The sequence below is a fragment of the Euprymna scolopes genome, chromosome 18 (assembly GCF_053919585.1).
Source record: "Euprymna scolopes isolate OS-2025 chromosome 18, ASM5391958v1, whole genome shotgun sequence".
Lineage (NCBI taxonomy): Eukaryota > Metazoa > Mollusca > Cephalopoda > Sepiida > Sepiolidae > Euprymna > Euprymna scolopes.
This window is the reverse complement of record NC_136499.1, coordinates 96,741,484-96,761,172: the sequence shown is the minus strand read 5'-3', so window position 1 is coordinate 96,761,172 and position 19,689 is coordinate 96,741,484. Positions and strand designations below refer to the sequence as shown.

The window sequence follows — 19,689 nt, the reverse complement described above, 5'->3', positions numbered from 1 at the left end:
TATTTCAAAGACAAATTGGAAAAATCTTCAATTTTTCCAATATGGTTAGGGCTAAATCGTGATTGAGGTAGATTTGGTCTTAGGAAGGTATTCTCTCAAAAATTCTTTTCCTGATTGATTCGTCATTGGGAATATCTTCAAGGATGCCAATTTAGGAGAGGTAGATTTGAAGACCACAGTGATGGATATCCTGTAAAAGTAACTATAGAATTGGATGAACTTTAAAATGACCTAGTTCTCATATCCTTGCATTTATAAGTTTTTTGTTTTTATGTTTAATTCTGCAGGTGAGCATTTTTGTCTATTGTAAAAATAGATGGGAAATGGCATTGTGGTTAAAGGCAGTTTGACCATGGCATGCTGATTTAGTTCTGTATATTTAACTTGACAGTGGGGCATGAATTCATTTTTTTAATTATGGATTAAATAGCACTATATATATATATTTTACTCTCAAACCTTGGTCATTCAACTAGTTTAGGAGAAAGCAAACTCTAAAAACAAAACATGAGTCTTTCTGTTTAACCAACCCATTTGGCAAGATGGTAAGTTTGTTAATGGACCAGGAGATTGGGGTTCAGTCATTGATTGAGTTGTACCAAAGGCTTAAAGTTGTACTTGATTCCCAATCAGCACTATAAGTGGAGTAATTCTGAGAGTAGTCATACCTTCTATATTTTTGGTGTAATAGCTATTGAAATGGAAACCTTTGGGTCTCCAACTATAATCAACCACTTTTTTTTTTCCGCTTATCCAGACATTGTTTCCAATTATTCTGGACCTTATCTTGTTGCTGGCAATACTGGTTCAAAAGTGCAGTTTTTACAATTTCACTCCACTCTCCACATAGGAACTGTTACATGAGGAAGCCATTATGTCAAGATTGGTGTCTTCAGTTCAGTTTTTTTAATTTCATGTGATTTTCATTCAAGCAATCACACTAATTTTGGAATTAAAAAGAAAAATTTAAATGCTTTTGTTAAGACAAAAGCTGTCACTTTAATGAATGAAATTTTTTCTTGCTGAAGATACAGCTATTACTAACGTAATGTACTTGCAATAACCCTTATTCCACACTAACGTAATGTACTTGCAAAACCCTTATCCCTGAGTGGCTTCCGGGCCTTGATAAGTGGTGATCACTGTGTAAAAAAAAAAAAAAAAAAAAAAAATTTTTTTAAATAAAAAATTGTCAGGTTTTTATCTCCATAAAATTGAGACCTGTTTCTTGCATCAATGTAACTGATTACACACGATACATTGAATCTTTTAATAAAATCGACTATGGATTTTAATTTCTTCATTAACAAGTCAACCATTTTAATCTTTTAATAGTTTGAGAAAAATGTATAGCTCTTCACAATTTTAAAGGAATTTGAAAGTATTGAAACTGTCAAAATCATTTCTGGCTTTAAGAATTTGCTTGTGTATTACAATTGGCTATAAAAATGCTTTTTTAAATTAAAACGCTGATTACATGTAATGTTGAAATTCATAAATTCCAAAAATTATGAAAAATGAGTTACAAGAAAATTTATTGAATAATGCAGTTTTTTTTTTGTTTTGTTTTTCCCCTCCTACTTAAAATGCATTCTTTAATATCCAATTATAATCCAAAATTAAAATATTAGCAAATCTTTGTATATTGTAAGTTTTAGAAGCTATTTACTTGCAATAAAATGTTACCTTAACAATTTTAACCAAAAGATTTGAGCAAAATTTAAAGATGTGGGTTCAAACTTGAGGCTGGATGAACAGAGCCTCTTTATAGAGGTGTTTGGATTCATCCATATAACTAAAACATGGATAATATTGCTTGTTTGTGTATTGAATGTTTTACATGGTGGGATTAGACTATTAGTAATGGTTTAATAAGACGCCTTAAAACTTAGGCGTAAAAAGGGTAATATGGGTTCAGAGTTTGGTGCAAGAGTTATGCAATTTTTCTAGTGTAAAAATTTAATCTGTTAAATTCGTTTAATGTTAGAATTGAAATTCATTTACTATGCTTTCAGATTAGTATAAAAAAATATTTTATGAACATAACAAATTTAAAAAAATAATCAATTTTATAATTTTAAGAAAGCCTAATGTTGCCAATATACCATTAGAAAATGCTTTGACAAATTGATAAAGAAAAAAAACAATGTTTAAAAATTACAATAATTGTTTCTGCAATTTGTCACATGAGATCCCCTGAAGTATGGTAAATAAATGCTAATTTTCTCAACATCAAATCTCATTTAAAAAAAATGCTGAAAATCATAAGATTGTCTGTTGACATCACATGATTTAAATCAACCAATAAAATGATATGAAGGCAAGCATTCAAAGTGGACCAAAAGGGATCATCTCATTATTTTCAAACGAAATTCAATAAAATATTGAATCCATTAAAAATAAAAAACTGATAAATTTACAATTTCTTTATAATATTGGGAAAAAATGCAGTATCATTTTTATGGAAAAATGTGATTCACTTGTTATTAATTAGAAAATAAATGGAAGATTTCATATAATTAAAAATAAATTTATTTCGAGAAAAAAAAAACAATTTGGAAGTTTATAAGACTAGAAATATTAAAACTGAAATATAATACACATAGTTGAAACTGGTATAAGTTTCCAGTTTTAAAGTTTACAATTCAAGATGCCATCGCTATTACATTATCAACTCTCCATAAAAAATGGAATTCTTTTCAGTTCAGGTATTAATTTTTCTAATATTTTGCACATTGTTATAGCAAATTATCCTAACTCTTTTTTAGAGATAAAAATGAGGTTAATTGATTAAAAAAAAAAAAAAAAAAGTTTTGAATGCTTTTTTGGAGAAAAAAATTGGTATTTGACTCCTGAAAAATTTAAACTATTAAAAATTATTGAACAAATATTAGTCTGCTTTTAATATAAAATTCAGGGGTTTATCTTTCTGAAAAAAAAACAATTTGTTCAGAGATACTGGATTTTAATAGATTTTATTAAATATCAACTTTATTTTTCTTAGTTAACAGAGGGGGTAGGCTTGTACTTCACAAATTAATGATACATTTGTGCATCTTAGTTTTTTTTTTTTTCTATAAATACTATTGACATGAGCTTTTCAGAATTGTTTGATATTGTTTCCTTTGTTCCAGCTCATTTGATTTGTTGGTCTAGTGATCTCCATTTCACTTTTTTATACCTCACTGTAATGCACTTCCTATTCCAGTAGCTTCTAAGAATTGCAGGCTTGTGGAACTCTCTTCCTGCTGACTGTTTTAAACCTACATATAATCGTGGGCTTTTTCAGACTACAGTCAATAAGCATCTCTGGATCTTTTCAATAATCCTTTCATTTTAACTGCATCAAATGGCTTTGTCATGCCTTGTCTGGAGCAATTTCCATTTTAAAATGTTGACATATATTTAAATCTACATAATGAATGCAATTTTTATTTCTGAACAAAGCTCTTGTAACATTTTAAATTTAAAATTAAACTGCTTACAACTCCAATCCTATGTATTATTGCTAGATTCCATTTTGTTAAAAATATGTGCGCCAATAAATAGATGCATTAACTAAAGTGAAGGCCAGGGTTATAAGTTCATCTGCACTCAAGTTTGCAATAGACTGAATAACCGGTCTGTGAAACCAGAGTGCCTTCACCTCTGCACTTCATTTTTGCAGGTGATGTGCATGCATGTGGTAGCAGTAGTAGAAGTAATAGTTGTTAGATTTCTTAAAGATCTTGTTCTCTCTTCTCTTGGAATAAACTTAATGTCCTTTAAGCCATAAATAGAATCTCTTGCGTAAACATACTTTCCGTGTTTAATAAGGGAATGGGTTAGTAGGTATATCTATGGAATGTTATCAAATCTCGACATGAAAATAATATACCCCTCCTCTTTATTTATACTTTTGACTACACCAGTATTTTTATTAGCTTTTACATATGTCATGCTCTACTTAAGTATTTGTTTTTTAATTAAATTAATTTGATTTTTATTTCATCCATTTGATAATTTTATTTTTAAAATAAGGCATAAACAGTTATAAAACATCAACTTACAATTACAAAATAACTGGTAAACATTAAATCAGTTTTACATGTGTTCATTATAATATTCCAATATGGTAAAAAAATGACATGAAAATATTAACTAGCTGTACCTACCAGCATTGCCCAGGAATTTTTATGTTACTCTTATTAAACTTAAAAAAAAATTTTAATCTAAAATTTAAAAATAATGGGATATAGGAGTCCAAGGTATTGAATTGGCAAGCAGATTGATAATGGTGGTGGGTTGGGGGTTGGGGGGCTGATTATGTGACCAGCTTGGGGAGAGAAACTGGCAAAATATTTTGTTCTGAGAAAAAGGTAGAATGTTAATCTGGCATTCACTCTTTGTGTGCAGTAAACATACTTTTTTTTTTTTTTTTTTTTTTTTTTTTTTTTTTCTGGCTTGCTCTAGTACTTTATGCTATTGCATTTTTGGTTTCTATGAATATTTTAATAGATTTGATTCTTGTTTAGAATTCCCCTATATTAAAAAATAAAGAAAAATCTGATATACATATCTGACCAAATGAAAAGTTCATATTCCATAAACCCAGTAAATTGGACGATTTTTTTTTTTTTTTTTTTTTTTTTTTTTTTTTTTTTTTTTTTTAGTGTGGAAGATATTTCTTTGTAATAAGAAATCAGCTTTGTTCTAAATTGGATGAACTTTATCTAATTACTAATCCTTAGCTATATTAGTCCTCGTGCAAAAGAGGACACAAAATATTTTAATAGAATAATAACTTTTGCTGGCAAGGACTACTATTTATTCTGAAAGTTAAAAAAAAATTTAATCTAAAAGTTATTTTGAAGTTTTTGTTGAAAAAAATTCAGATTTTCTCATTATTCAGACCTGTATTACAAAGAGGGGGTTGCAAAAAAATGAGTTGTGGTGTGAGAAATACAAACTGAAATAGAGGAGTTTTAAAATATAATCTTAAAGATAAGATACAAGTTAGAAAAGTATTTCATCCGAGGCATGAAAATTGTTAAGCAAAATTTTTTCACTATAGGCTTTAAAAATAAAGGTACAAGATTCAATTTGAAATTTATTTATCTTCAAAGTACACTTTTATAAATTTTACAAAGGTATAAAAATTTAATTTAAATTGAATCAAAAAATTACCTTTGATTTATTTTATGTCATGTACATTTTGTTGCAATTTAAAAACATTATCTTTCATCTAGCAATTAATATAGATATAAAATTTTCAAGGATTAAAAAAAAAAAAAAAAAAAAAAAAAAGTGTAACAGAATGTACATTACATCAAATAAATCCAAGGTAATTATTTGATTCAATTTAAATTAAATTTTTATACCTTTGTAAAATTTATAAAAGTGCACTTTGAAGATAAATTTCAAATTGAATCTTGTACCTTTATTTTTAAAGCCTATAGTGAAAAAATTTTGTTTAACAATTTTCATGCCTTGGATGAAATGCTTTTCTAACTAATATTACACACAAATTTTGTTTTTTGACTTGACGTCTTTGCTATTATGACCACCGCCAAACCGAAAGTGACGTAGGCTTAAATTAAGGCTAGATAATCAAAAAAAAAAAGACCCCCCCCCCCCATCCCTGTAGAAAAGTTCTCGATTAAGGGTGAAGAAATTAATGTTAGTCAATTTTTCGGTACTGATCTTGTGAAAATCGATCACCTCTATCGAAAGTTTTAGGCAGACATACATACATTGGTAGCTCAAATTTTCAACACAAACTGATTAAAAAGCTTGCCCTATCTCTGAATACCCTTTATGTAAAATTTCAAATGTTTAGACCAGAAATTGTCTGAGTAATTTGGTAGACCACAGAAGTCAAATTTTTTTAACTTTGACACCTATTATGACCCTTTAACATTTATTGTTTTGGGCTCAAGTTAAGTTAGATCCATGTCAAGGAACTTATATCTAAAATTTCAATTGTTTATACCTAAAATTGGAGTTCTCAAAGGTCAAGTTGTTGAACTTTGACCCCTTAACAGCCAAATTTCTGGTCAAAAACAGATTACAAAGATTTTCAAAATCTCGGTACCCTGTATATCAAATTTCGAGTTTGTAGACTGAAAATCGAGTTATTGCGTAGGGAAATGTGCACACACACACACACTTTCACCTTTATAGATATATAGATTACCTAGAGATGGTGCCTTGATAAAAATACAGGTCTGGCCAATCTTACTGGGTTGGCGTTGGGAACAGTATCAGGCCTATAAATATCATGCCTAAATTTAGATGACTTCCAAAGAAACCAGATATGTTTGAAATTCAGTTTCTAAAAGCTGTTCAATACCTGCCAGGATGTTAAACCAAATATAATGAACATGTTGAAGTAAAGTGATATTTAAATTCCATGTAAATTTAATTTCCAAACCATTCAGGCACACTTTCTGGACACTCCTGCTCAAAACTAAAGTAAAATGTTTTTCCTTTGAAATTTTGACATAATGGAAAAGGTGATTGAGCAAGTTATACAACTCTTTAAAAAAAAATCTACTTGACAGGAAAGGAAAAATTACCTGTTGTAGCAGCTCCTTCTCGGCTATAGTTGTGTGCTACAAGTTGCTATATAGTTTACAAGAGCAAACAATTTGTCCTTATAAAGGTAACAAAATAAGTCATTGTTAATAACGGATGACACAAAGTTTGTGTTCAACTTTTCACTTGCAAGCAATTCGATTTTACTTTTTAATGCAGCCTCATCCAATTAAATTGAGAACACTTATGTAAATTAGTTGCAGAATTTTATCACTCCCTCCTCACATAGATTTCTAGTTAAATAAAATCTTTACAGCTGCCCGGTGCAAATACATACCCTTTATTTTATTTAAAATAAAACATACTCTGCCAAGTAAATTGGGTGATGTAGTTTTATGGTAGGTTTGAATGTGATTTATCTCCAAACCCTTAGGTATTTGTAAACAAGCAGAAACTACAATTTCCTTATTAATTTGTGTTTAATGAGCCACTCTTGATAATGCCTTGGTAATGTGTAATGGGTGAAATGTTGAAATGGGTTATTAAGTTTTGTCTATCCTCTTTTTCCATATTACCTTGTACCATATTTTATCCTTTATGTATAGATGTGCATTTGGCAGCATTTTGATCATGTAAAGTTTTGTATCGATCGTGTAACACTTTTCTTCAGACAGTGGCTTTACTGTTCAGCTGAAGTATGGTCTGATTCAGTTCTAGGATGTTTGCCCTGGATCTGAGGTTATCTTATTGCTAATCACCTGAGGTACTCGAGAATGGCTGTTGAGCTTCTCGGGTAATTAATTTTGGGAGGCAAGAAAAACTCTGATAAAAATGGACCAGAGAGATAAAGACCTGGACAGTTAGGTTAGTTTGGAAGTCTATTTCTTAGTCGTCCAACACATGCCAGCATGTAAAATAGACATTAAACTGAATATGATGAACATGTAGTGATCAAGGCCTGTCATTAAATATTCATGAAAACCATTTTTATATTTACAATATCCACCATAAATAACTTTGTACCCATTCATCAGATTCGACTCCTCCTACTTTAACGTTTCTGATGACCTACTCAAAAAGCTCCATTACATCATTGAATTTAAGAGACCAGTTTGAGTTTCTCTTGTTTAAATGGTGTTTGAGTGCAAAACAAAACTTAAGTGTATCCTGTTATTTTGTAGATTGCAATTGTTACATGTTGAAATGAAATTGTACAGTTATGTTGGACATAGTGTATTAATAACACTTTAGGCAACTTGTTGTCGTTCTCACATAATTTTGGTAATTCCATATTGAATTATTTACTGTTCATTGAATACTAGACACTCTGGGCATTAGTTTGTCTAATGCATATAATCTAGATCTACATAATGTCACTGTCCATGTAGGAATGTCATGGATTGTCAGTTTTAGTGGAAGGGAGATGTCCCTTTTGTGAAGTCACTGTGTGCAGACAAGATTAACCATTTATTGGAGAAAAAATTGAATCATGTAAAATAATTAAATTTTTAAAATTATATTAAAATTTAATTGCAAAATTAAATCCAGAATGCATTTACATTTAAAGTCAAATTTGTAAGCATTTAAACTGTCAAATGAAAACTTAATTTGGCTTTAAAATTCTTTGCATATCGAAGATTTTTTTAAGCTATTTATATTTAATTTTATAAGCAACTAACAGGTTGTTCGGTTGTAAAATATGCTTAAAAATTGTATTTTAATTCATGCAAATTTCATATTTTATAGAGCCAAAACTATTGATTGTATTGTACCTAATATATAGTAATTTCAAAAGTAAAAAAAAAAGGAAAAAGTTGTGCCATCAGCTAAAATCAAAACCAAAATATATAGCTTATCCATTAGTATATGATCTAAAATCCATACGTATATAAAACATGTAAAAAATATTTAATCTATAACTGCATGCCCAGAAAAAAAAAACTGGTATCAACTTATGCCAGGCCAAGATCAATTTTTTTTTTTTTTTTTTTTTTTTTTTTTTTTACCCCTTAGCGACTATATAATTGTCAGGTGCATGATAGGTACAAATAAAAAATGGGAGAAAAAGTTTTCGGGTTCCCGAATCTTTTTGAAAATTGCAACGGGTTCACTTGATGGCCGATATGTTGTCAAAAGTAGTAAGCAACAAGAGAAAGAAAAAAAAACAACCAGCCACACTCGCTATCGTAAAAAAGGACATAAGTCATGGTTTAAATATCAGACATATGTATTTAAAACCATGTCAATAGTTCAAATCGGTATATAATTCAAACTAAGAAAAAATGAGTAAAACGAGCAAAAATGTGTGTACCAACATTGTCCCCAAACTTTGGTGATGGGCGCTATTTTTTTATTATAGTTTTACATTTAAAAAATTTGGTTCTTATTTTCTCTAAATTTTCCTTTCACCCCCCCTCTCTCTCTCTCTCTCTCAATACGAGGTGGGTATCTTGCCATTTTCAGTTGATACACTGTTCTTTGGTCCAGTTTTTTTATTCTAAGAGGTTTTACGGATCTTTGTACTTCCTATGGAGCTAGTCCGTTTTGCTGTTCAAGCTTCGCAACTTCAGTTGTCTCTAAGGCAGAACTTGGCAGATTGAAAGGATTCTGAGGGGAAAGTCTGCAACTGTTATCGGGAGCTAACTTGCTCTCTCTACTGACTGATGGAAAACATCTCTGCACTATTATTTATCCACAGAATGTGGTCTGGCAGCGGCACGATCAGTCAACAACTGAACACTCATGAATTGGGCAATTGTCAATTACAACCTGATTGACCCAATGGCTTTAAAGTCCAAATATGATCTCATAACCATGGGTTAAATGTTCCAACTCTAGGCTTCCATTTTCTTATCAATGGAAATAACATTCCCCCTTTGTGCTTAATTTTTAACCTTGCAACAAGCATGTCTTCATAGGTTGGGCATTAACATCAAAGGAAAAAGTAAACTGGGCAATGCCGGAAGCCCTGCTAGTTTGAAAGCTCAAACTGTCTTTTCTGTTTTTGCTAGTTTCATTTTTAACAAATGAAAATAAATATCCAACCAAAATAACCTTACTTGGCAGGTCAAAATCATAAGCTGGTTTTTAACCTTTTTGCACAGATTTTCTTAAAACCATTCTTTCTCAGTTAGCTGCTATGTTCAATTCTATTATGTAACACCCCCACCCCCTCCTCCAGAATACTCACATCAATTGAAATCCCAAAGTAAATCAACACCTCCCTCTCCTGCCCAGAAATATCTTTAACCAAACAATTATCATTTTCACATGGTTGTCACCTATTATCCAGCAAAATGCAAACCAGCCCTGATATTTACTAGTTGACATCTTGTTAATGTAATCAGGTCATGGCAATTAGCTTGGTCTGGGGGCTGAATCTCTCGGGGCTAGCCACACAGGAGGCATTGGGTCTCTGCTCTAGCAACACTGCTACATTCGCTCCTTGTTTTTATCTTTACCAGGGTTCGGCAATCTCTTTTGGAGAGTTAGGTCCAAACAGCTATGTAGTCATGGAGAACCAGGTTATTAAATATGTAAATTTTCTGGGTGTTTAAAGAAAGCAACGATTCAAAACAATGAAAAAATAAAATACACATTTAGGAAAAAATCCTTATTTCACTACATGAATAAAATATCACAACAAAAAGCAAAAAAAAAAATTTATTTGCTACAAACGGAATACTTAGAAAAATGCTTTAATGAAATTTGTTTCTGCTTGTGATTTCTCTAAACCAGGCAAAATATTTGTCGATGACAGAAGCAAAACATCCAGGTGGTCGTTGTGCAATCTTATTCTAAAAATCATTTGAGAACATTTCATTTTGGAAAAAAGTTGTTCACAAGCATATGTACTTCCAAATGATATTAGTTTCACATTAGGCATGATGTTTTATATCTTCCGCTTAGAAATATTTTTCTTGTAGAACTCAGCAATGGATTCAAAATGGAATTATGATTGCAAAGATTTGTCGCACTGATACCCTTCTGCCACTTGCTCCACATCTGTTTTATAAGGAGTACCAAATGACTCGGAATTTTGTATTTCTGGAAGTCTGTAAAACAAGAGAAAAAACTCGCTTCTCAGATCTAATAGAACTCAAAGATGTCTGGTATTATATCTGATTTGAGATTGAGAAATAAGTAGTTTCCTTTTTTTTTTTTGATTCCCACAGTTAAAGCTTTCTCTCAAAAGCAGTAACTTGACTAAACATCTCGTATACAACCTTTTTCTTTTCTTAAAGCTCAAGATTCAGTGTTCATGTGGATCGTGATGTCCACTAAAAAAGCTAACTTAACCTACTGTAGTTCTTTCTATTCTACAAGAAAGTTATGGGTCACTGACAACTGAATCGGTTTAATCTAAGTTTTATCACAGCACAAACAGAAATCCCGTTTTGTATATAAAATCAACAATAGGTCCTTTTGATAAAGTGGATGCATTTGAAATGTTTGTTTAGAGCACAATTAAACCATAATGCTTAACTTTTGCTAGGTATGGGCAAAAATGGGGGACCTACTTTTGAAAGCAGATTTATTTATTTTTTTTTTTTTTTTTGTAGGTTTCCGACTTTTTGATTGTATTTGAAAGATTAAGGACTAAACTTAATTTCCAAAAGGAAAAAAAAATATTTGTACACGTAATAAAAAGTTATGAAAATGTTTTCACGGCGAGCTACCCAATTCAGCTAAATTTTAAAGTTAAATAAATTCATTGTAAAAATCATTAACTAATAAATATTAGTTTTTGGGGTCCATTTCAAAGATAATTAGTAAAGTCTTAAGATATTGAATTAAATAAATAAAAACAAAAATAAAAAACACCTTGTTTGTACAAAACCTAAATTAATTAGCCCAAAAACCAAGTGATTCTGGTGTTTGCAAAATGCAACAAAGATTTTGTAAACACGAAAATTACGAAGGCCCAAAATTTCAGACAGTCGAAAGACTGAAAATGACATCATGCAATTAAAAGGGAGGAAGTCCCCCCCCCAGTCGCGCATCCGTACGTTCCTTTTCTGAATGTTTGTCTTCATTTTTGCATTTTTAATTTTTTTTTTTTTTTTTTTTTTTTTTTTTAATTATTCAATATTAAATGTTACGGCAAAAGTTTCATTCTTGTGAGCAAGGAAATTAAAATCTTGCATATAAAAATTATGCGAAACCCGTAATTAAAAAGTATAAATATTTTTTGCAATTATAAATTTTTGTGTGAAAATATTAAGCAATGCTCAATTCAATGGTAATATCGGTAGTTAGAGAAATCCATTTTTCTTTGAGTTATATCGAATTCATTAATAAGAATTTAGGGTCTTTTTCGTAATGTTCCTATAAAAATTTTATTTTTGTTACAAATTACGATGCTTTATTTATATAAAAAAAGCAAAAATAAAGTCTTGCGTTTATTTACTACTGAAAACCATAACTTTAGTAAAGGTATGTTTTGTTTAAACAAAATACATTTCCACTACGATTTAAATAAACAATTATATTCCGCGATCATTATTTGGTAAATACTGAAAATTTCATTAAAATTTGTTAATTTCCTGTGTTTTTTTTTTTTTTTTTTTTTTTTTTTTATATACATTTTGAGCATCGGCATTCATTTTGCCCGTACCTTACTTTTGTATTTTGAACTTTAATTCAACCCATTTATATAAAAATAATTTTATAAAAATCAACTGTAAATTCACTACAATGCAATATATACTGATGTATGTCACTGGGGGGAGGGATGTGAAGCTTCCTTCTCGTGTACTGTGATGGGTTCTTGACTACAGCAGGCAATCAATTGATTTGATTGAAAAATTACCGATTTCGATGACAACAGTAATGAAAGGGTCTTGAATTTGATCTTAATTCAACCTCAATGTTGCGTCTCTCTGCTGGTGTCATTAGTTTTCCTTTTAATGTATGCATACTTAACTTTTTTTCTTTTTCCAAATGTAAAAAAAATAAACTTATAATTCTTTTGCTTTTTTTTTTCTCTCCAGTAAACCATACGGATTCTATGGACATAGATGGCACTTTAGAGATTCCCAGCAGTAAGGCTACAGTACTGAAGGGACATGAGTCTGAGGTGTTTATATGTGCATGGAATCCTACCAATGATTTGCTAGCATCTGGGTAAGTACTTCTAATTTTTTTCAAGATTCTTTAACAAAATCTTTAAGCAGGTAGTTTTAATGCTTAGTTTGTGTTTAACAAGCTCAACCTGTATCCCAACCATGTAAACTGATTAAGAATTTGTTAAAGTCAATATTTGGATGTTTTAGCGAAAAAAAAGTTATCAAAAAATTATTCAAATTATCAAATTTCAGTTACAATTGTATAAACGACTTTGTATACATTTGTGTATGTATATACACTATTTTTATGAATACTTATTGACATATGTAGTCTTTGTTAATGGTAAGCACAAATATTAAAAAAATTGGATGAAAACGTTTCTGTATAAATCAACAAATACAATTATATAATTACAATTGATGTCCTGTATAAGTGAAATAGGGTAAAATGGGCCTTCTGCAAGGGGCAACTAGTATAAGTGATAAAAAAAAACTAACAAAAGCCAGTCTTATTCATTGATTTCTGGCTATTCATTTGTGGCACTCTTATCAACCAATCAAAACTTATGTTGGGCAAGTCACATGAAACAGTATCTTTATTCAGTGGCATGAGAATATTGACTGATCTGGGATAAATTTTGGTCATATTTTTTTTTATATACCCCCCCCTTTTTTTTTTTTTTTTCAAAGAGGGAAAGGGAAGTTGAATTTTGTCCCTCCATGACAAAAGGAGGATGGACCTGTAAATTCATCTTTTTGTCTGCTCGTCTGTCTGCAATACAATAACTACACTTTGGAATTTTTTAAATTTTGCACAAACATTAAACATGAGTAAAAAAAAAAAAAAAGTAACAGAACAGATTTTCAGGGAAATCTCCCCACTCCGGGGGGGGGGGGCTGCTTTCAGGTTAAAATGGATAAAATTGACACTTGTACTTATTAAAAATTGATGCCTTGGATTTTTTTTTTTTTTATTTTTTTTTTTTTATAAAACTTTCTGAAAAATTGTAACTGATTTCTATATAATTTTGTTTATACTTTGCAATAACTCTTCGGTGTACTCCAAGGGCTCTTAATAAAAACACTCCATATTTGTCCAAGATTTTCTGTGTATGTCTATTTAGCAGTTTTGCATGGTGCTGTACTCAAAATTAAATGTTAAGACCCTGGGGACTTTTAGGGCTAAATGAGGTGGGGTGGGGTCCTAGACTTGGTCATCTTTCACCATGCATGCTTCACTTGTTTCTTTGCCATTTGACTGGAAAGAGGGTATGCAGTCTAAGTACCATACTTAAATAGAAGTGAGGTTGAACCTCCTATGGGTCATATTTTTTACTCTGATTTTAATCTGATCAGTTTACTATGTTGGATGAGGACGGATGAGCCAAGGAAACTGGAATACAAACCATAAATGGTTTTAGATTCGAATCTGTAATTTCTTGAAAAGTGAAATTAGACTTTTAGAACTTCAAAGTTTTAAACCAGATAAAATAAAATGAATAATTATCTTCAAATTACACTATTAACTAGACATTATAAATTACACATTGCAAATTAAACACTTCAAATTACAATAATATTGTTCAATTTTACTTTGTCTAATCTCAAGTCATTTATAGAAAATAGGAACCTTATTGATGCCCAGCAGCCTCATTTACTTATAACGCAACTTGCTACTAAACATACGATTTTAAATAATATTCAAAGTAGACCCATTTAGAATTCATTTCTTATGTAAAAAAAAAAAAAAAAAAAAAAAATTAAATCCAGATGTTTTTCTTGATTTCAGGTCTGGTGATTCAACGGCAAGAATTTGGAACATGAATGATAATAGTAACAGTGCCAATCAATTGGTTCTTCGCCATTGCATACAGAAAGGTGGAACAGAAGTGCCTAGTAATAAAGATGTTACTTCCCTCGATTGGAATGTAAGACATTTTGCATTGATAATAAATCTCATGTTCATTGTCTTAATATTAAAAGTTTTTCTTAAAACTGTTTTTGAAAATAGATTAAATTATGGGAACATTTGCACAAAGTGCTAAAGTGTTTTATATTTTGAGCATTCGGATTGGCAGTTGTAATATTTTAGTTCACTTCAACCTGACCATAACTGATGTATTTAATTCTTGCAGTTAAAATTACAAGGCTGTTAAAACTTTTGAAATGCTTCTATTTTAAATTTAATTTGGAGTTCAGTTCCTTAATGGTTGTAATAAACTGTAAACATCTTAGAATTTCCTATTGCATTTTTATGATCAAACAATCATAAGTCTCTCAAACCAATTTTTAGTGTGGTTTCTACCAGTGTTTAAACTTCTATCATTTTGGTACATTTGTGTTTCTTGGTGTAATCCATATTAAAAGCTGTAAACAAATCTGATTTATTTTATTTGAACATTTTATGGAGAAATAGTTGAACCACAGCTTTAACACTTATCCAAACCAATGAAATCAAGTAATGCTGCACTTTCATGGCAAAGTTCCTGTTCCACTCTTGCTAAAAGATTATTGTATGATGAAGTGATTTCTGAAAATGTATTTAATGATTGGAAAGAACATTTGCTTGCATGAATAATTGTACTGAAAAAATTTGTTTTCAGTGTGATGGTACACTCTTAGCGACAGGTTCTTATGATGGCTTTGCAAGGATATGGAGTACTGATGGTAAGTACTAATTTTTTTTAGATGAGACTTGTTTGATTTGGATTATTTTAACTACTGTTCTAATCTTGGATAATCTCACATGGAAATGTTATAATGTTTTTATGTAGAAAAAAGGGAAACCACCTTTCCTTATGGGATGAAGTAAAAAAAAACAAAAAAAACGGTGAAGTGTAAGACTAAAAGCTATGTATATGTTGGGTGACAATGATTTAAGTTGAGCTATTAGCATTTAGTAAAATATAGAAACCATTAATCATAAATTAGATTTACCATTTGTTTGGTTTTGACACTTGTTATATAACTCGCTTCCTAGGTGATGAGTTAACTCCCTTACATGCATTTTCTGCATTGTCATCCTCTTCAGGGATGTATTTATGTGTAATATATTAGTGATGGGTCAATTCCAATCAATTTCCTACTTCCAATACAATTGATTCCAATTTTTTTTTTTTAATCATTAAATATTTTGCTATAGTTTTCTTGGATAGGGGAATTGTCAGAACCTGTAATATGTACACACATTTGCAGTAATGTAAAAAATACACTTGTAGGTTGTAGGATTTGTAGATTTTAATGGTAATGTAGATTATATTTTATTAGTAATCCCAATAATAAAAAATTAAACAAAAGTGAAAATTTTTTTGCATCGGAAAATAGGCAAAAAAATTTCCAATACCACAAAAAGTTCTGATTTTTCTGATTCCAATTTTTTGTACCAAGAAAGTGTACAGATCTAAAACAAGAATAGGCTTATGTTTTCTAAACTTAATACTAGAATTGTTTGCAAGATTCTACTGCATGAGGAATAAAGTACTAAAGTAAGAATCTGTTCTAAGTGAGTTTTCTGGAGGTTGATGGTTCAATCTTCAGTGTAGGCGATACTAGTAGTGCAATTGTGGATTAAGACTTCTACCTGGTCATAGCTGAAAGAACAAGAGAAAGCTACCCTTGTGAATTAAAGAATTAAAAATTTCATACAGATTTCAGTTGGACAAGATACACCTAATAAGTTTGCCAGTTATGTCAATGTTGAATAACATTGAAGATGAGAACGGTAGTTAACGTAATACAAATGATCACCTTTTTAAAATAAATATTTGTCTACACTTATTTTTTCCAAATTTTTTTATTCCTCTGACTTGTGCCCATTTTTTATTTTATTTTACAGGTCATTTAGTTAATACACTTGGTCAGCACAAAGGCCCTATATTTGCCTTGAAGTGGAACAAAAGAGGAAATCATATTCTTAGTGCTGGTGTAGATAAAGTAAGTAAAAATGTTCTTTGAATATACCATATAAAGTTTGATCTTTTGCACTATCTAATAAAACTGCAAAGTTTATAAGAAAATCCCTGAAAAAAAAAAAAATTAACCTGAATAAAGTATTTTAAAAGTATTAAATTATCTCCCTTTCTTATAGGATTCAGTGTTTAAATTGTTTTGCATTTAAAAACAAGCTATTAATTGGAAGTTTTTAGATGTACTATGTACACTTATAGATCTTCAGATAATATCAATTATACATTTTGCATTTACTACATTGCTTGTTAAAACATTTTTTACGGTTTAATATTACAGATTTTAACTTTTTATAGAAAAAATTAATGAATTGAGTCTTATCTCATTTTTGGCATCGTTCCTTAAGTCGGTGTCTGTTTAAATTAAAAATTGACTTTTTTTATGACCTATTCTCTGGATAAGTTTGCATTCATATAGAACTGAAACTGACAATCTTTGTCTTTTAAAGATATTTCAACACATTTTTTTCTATTTCGCTGACTTTTTTTTTTCCAGACCACAATAATATGGGATGCCAGTTCAGGGAATTGCACTCAACAGTTTGCTTTTCACTCTGGTAAATTACTTTCAACATTTTCATTTAACTTTTTACTTTAGAAATATTTGTTCAGTCCTTACGTTTATGTACAGTGAATTTTATGTAGACATTAAAATATAAATTAAATCCTGTTTTTTACTTAAAATCTTTGCTATTTTTATTTCAATGATTAATAAAATTTAACTTGCATTGTACCTATTAACATTTACAAATTAGATTGTTGTCCCCCATAGTTATATTTAGTTTTTACAATTCTACTCAAAACCCATCTTCAGGTGCATTATCCTGAAGTCAATTTACATAATTTTATTCTATTAAATGGTTCTACATGCTGACATGTTAAACAGCTTTTAGAAATTGACTTTCAAACTAACCCTATATTTGGTCAGGTTTTATTTGTACCTCATTCTCCACTCCATCCTTATAATTACCATATTTTGCCTTGGTGGCCTCCCCTATGAACTCTAATTGCTCCAACTATTTTAACATCTGCTAACCCCAAAATTTTTCAACAATATCATACCAACTTAAGTTTTGGAAGAATTTAGTTAAATCTAAAAAATCGAAACCTTTTTATAAGTACCTTTTTGGGACTTTTAAAAAGTTGAACTGAAAAGATTTGTTTAACCTCTAAACAAGATATATTACCATGGACACATAATCTGAATTAGGGGCCAGATTTATAGTGGGGCATCTTTAGTAGGAAGTTGTGCCCTGTTTTTGTTTTAATTACACTTAGATTAACCATGCTAGTACATTCAAAAGCAGAACAAAACAGGATTCTAAAGATAATTTGTTTGAGGAAAGAAACTATTAGCTGGAAGTTTTCCACCATGTATGGATCGCCACAATTTTGCTGTTTGTGGGGTAGATGTTCAAGACATACAAGTGTAGCAAATTCAGCTGATAATTCTATTGAACTTTCTAAAAACAAGCACAAGGATACATTTCAGCAATTTTAAAGCTTGGTAGGCAGTGAGACCTATTAAGTGACTTTAAAAATTTTTTTTTTTATTTTACATACACCCTCTCAAGAGTAGTTGGAGTATAAAATGAGTTAAAATGACAATTAGAAACTAAATCTTGTTGCATTTTATCGGTTAACATTTTTTCACTTTAATTAAAATTTATTTATTTATTTATTTTTTTTTTTTTTTTTTAGCGCCTGCGCTGGACGTTGACTGGCAGAGTAACATAAGCTTTGCATCTTGTTCAACAGATCAATGTATACATGTTTGTAAGCTAGGAGTAGAAAAACCAATAAAAACATTCCAGGGACATACGGTAAGCATTGTTGGATGAAACCGTTTTCATTTTGTGTGCAAGTAAAATTTACCAAATTTTACTTTGATTGCATATGTACCAAAAATATGCATATTAAACTAACTTTTTAACAAGAATTAGAAATGAGTAAATTTTTTTCATCAGGACTTAATACAAATCTTAGGGTTTCATCTTTTTTTTTCATCTATTATATGAAGTCTGAGTTAATCAACATTTGTGAGCCTAAAGATTTTGATTTTTAATCACAAAGAATGTTAAAATATTCCTAGTTGTAGGATTTGAAGAAAAACAATTTTCATCACAATTTGCAATTTATCAAATAATTCTAAGTTTTTATCATTTACACTTGAACTCTTAAACACATTTTTCTCATTTTGTGTGCGAAAGGATATCTTTTAAAGCAAATCTATCAAGATAGAAACTTGACATGGCTAAAAGAAATGGATTGAAAGAAGAGTGGTTAAGTTACATAGAACTTTATTTGATCATCAAATCAAGTAATGAAGATTATTAAAGAATAAAAATGTAAAGCACCGAGAAATAGCGATTAGAGGAAAGTGATTTGGAAAAACATAAGAGTGAAATAGTGTGTATATATTTGACTAATGTCCATGTAACCTACATCTAAAATTTCAAGTGTTTAGACCCAAAATTGGTGGTAGAGTTTTGTAGTTTTCAAAGGTCCAATCATTGAACTTTGATCCCTTGACAGCCAAATTTCTGGCCGAAAACTGATTAAAAAGATTTTCCCAAATCTCAATATCCCTTATGTCAAATCTAGTCTGTAGATTGAAAATTGAGTAGTTTGGTAGGGAAATATACACACAATTTCACTTATATTTATATTTTCCCAAAACCTGACCTTGATGAAGGGGAGACTGAAACTTGGTATGGTTTTAAATGTTTTTTTATTTTTATTTTTTTTAAATAAGGTATGATTATGAATATCTCCAGTATCAAATAATTCTTGTACGCTGAAATTTACTTTATCTATGAAAACCAAAGAGGGGAGATATAACCTGAGAAATATTTGGAATCAAGTCTACCCTTTTAAGATCATTTAAAATCGTAGCAAGTTTTAGTCTCCATCAAGGCCAGAAATATTTCAAATATCTGATTATTTGTTTTTCATGTGCAAAACTAGGAAAACAAAGGATTGATTTGAAACATTTTTTTATGGCTATAAAAAAAAAGTGCCAAAAAAAAATAGGCTCTGGATGATCTTAATGTGACCTTAAGGGCAAATGTCACATAGCCCACTACACAATTCAGGTCATTAGTTTTCCAACAAGCCTTCATTTGTTAAATTCTTATAGT

The 19,689-nt window shown here is 30.1% G+C and overlaps 1 protein-coding gene across 1 annotated transcript in view; it reads left to right on the top strand.

The window, feature by feature from the left end:
- Positions 1 to 19,689, top strand: part of LOC145297698 (F-box-like/WD repeat-containing protein TBL1XR1) — a 98,416-nt gene that overhangs the window by 65,442 nt on the left and 13,285 nt on the right. Inside the window, exons 6-11 of the mRNA XM_080143897.1 lie at positions 12,510 to 12,642; positions 14,374 to 14,512; positions 15,188 to 15,251; positions 16,420 to 16,517; positions 17,046 to 17,106; positions 18,251 to 18,372. Coding sequence (XP_080000023.1) covers positions 12,510 to 12,642; positions 14,374 to 14,512; positions 15,188 to 15,251; positions 16,420 to 16,517; positions 17,046 to 17,106; positions 18,251 to 18,372 — 617 coding nt within the window. The remainder of the gene's footprint in view (positions 1 to 12,509; positions 12,643 to 14,373; positions 14,513 to 15,187; positions 15,252 to 16,419; positions 16,518 to 17,045; positions 17,107 to 18,250; positions 18,373 to 19,689) is intronic.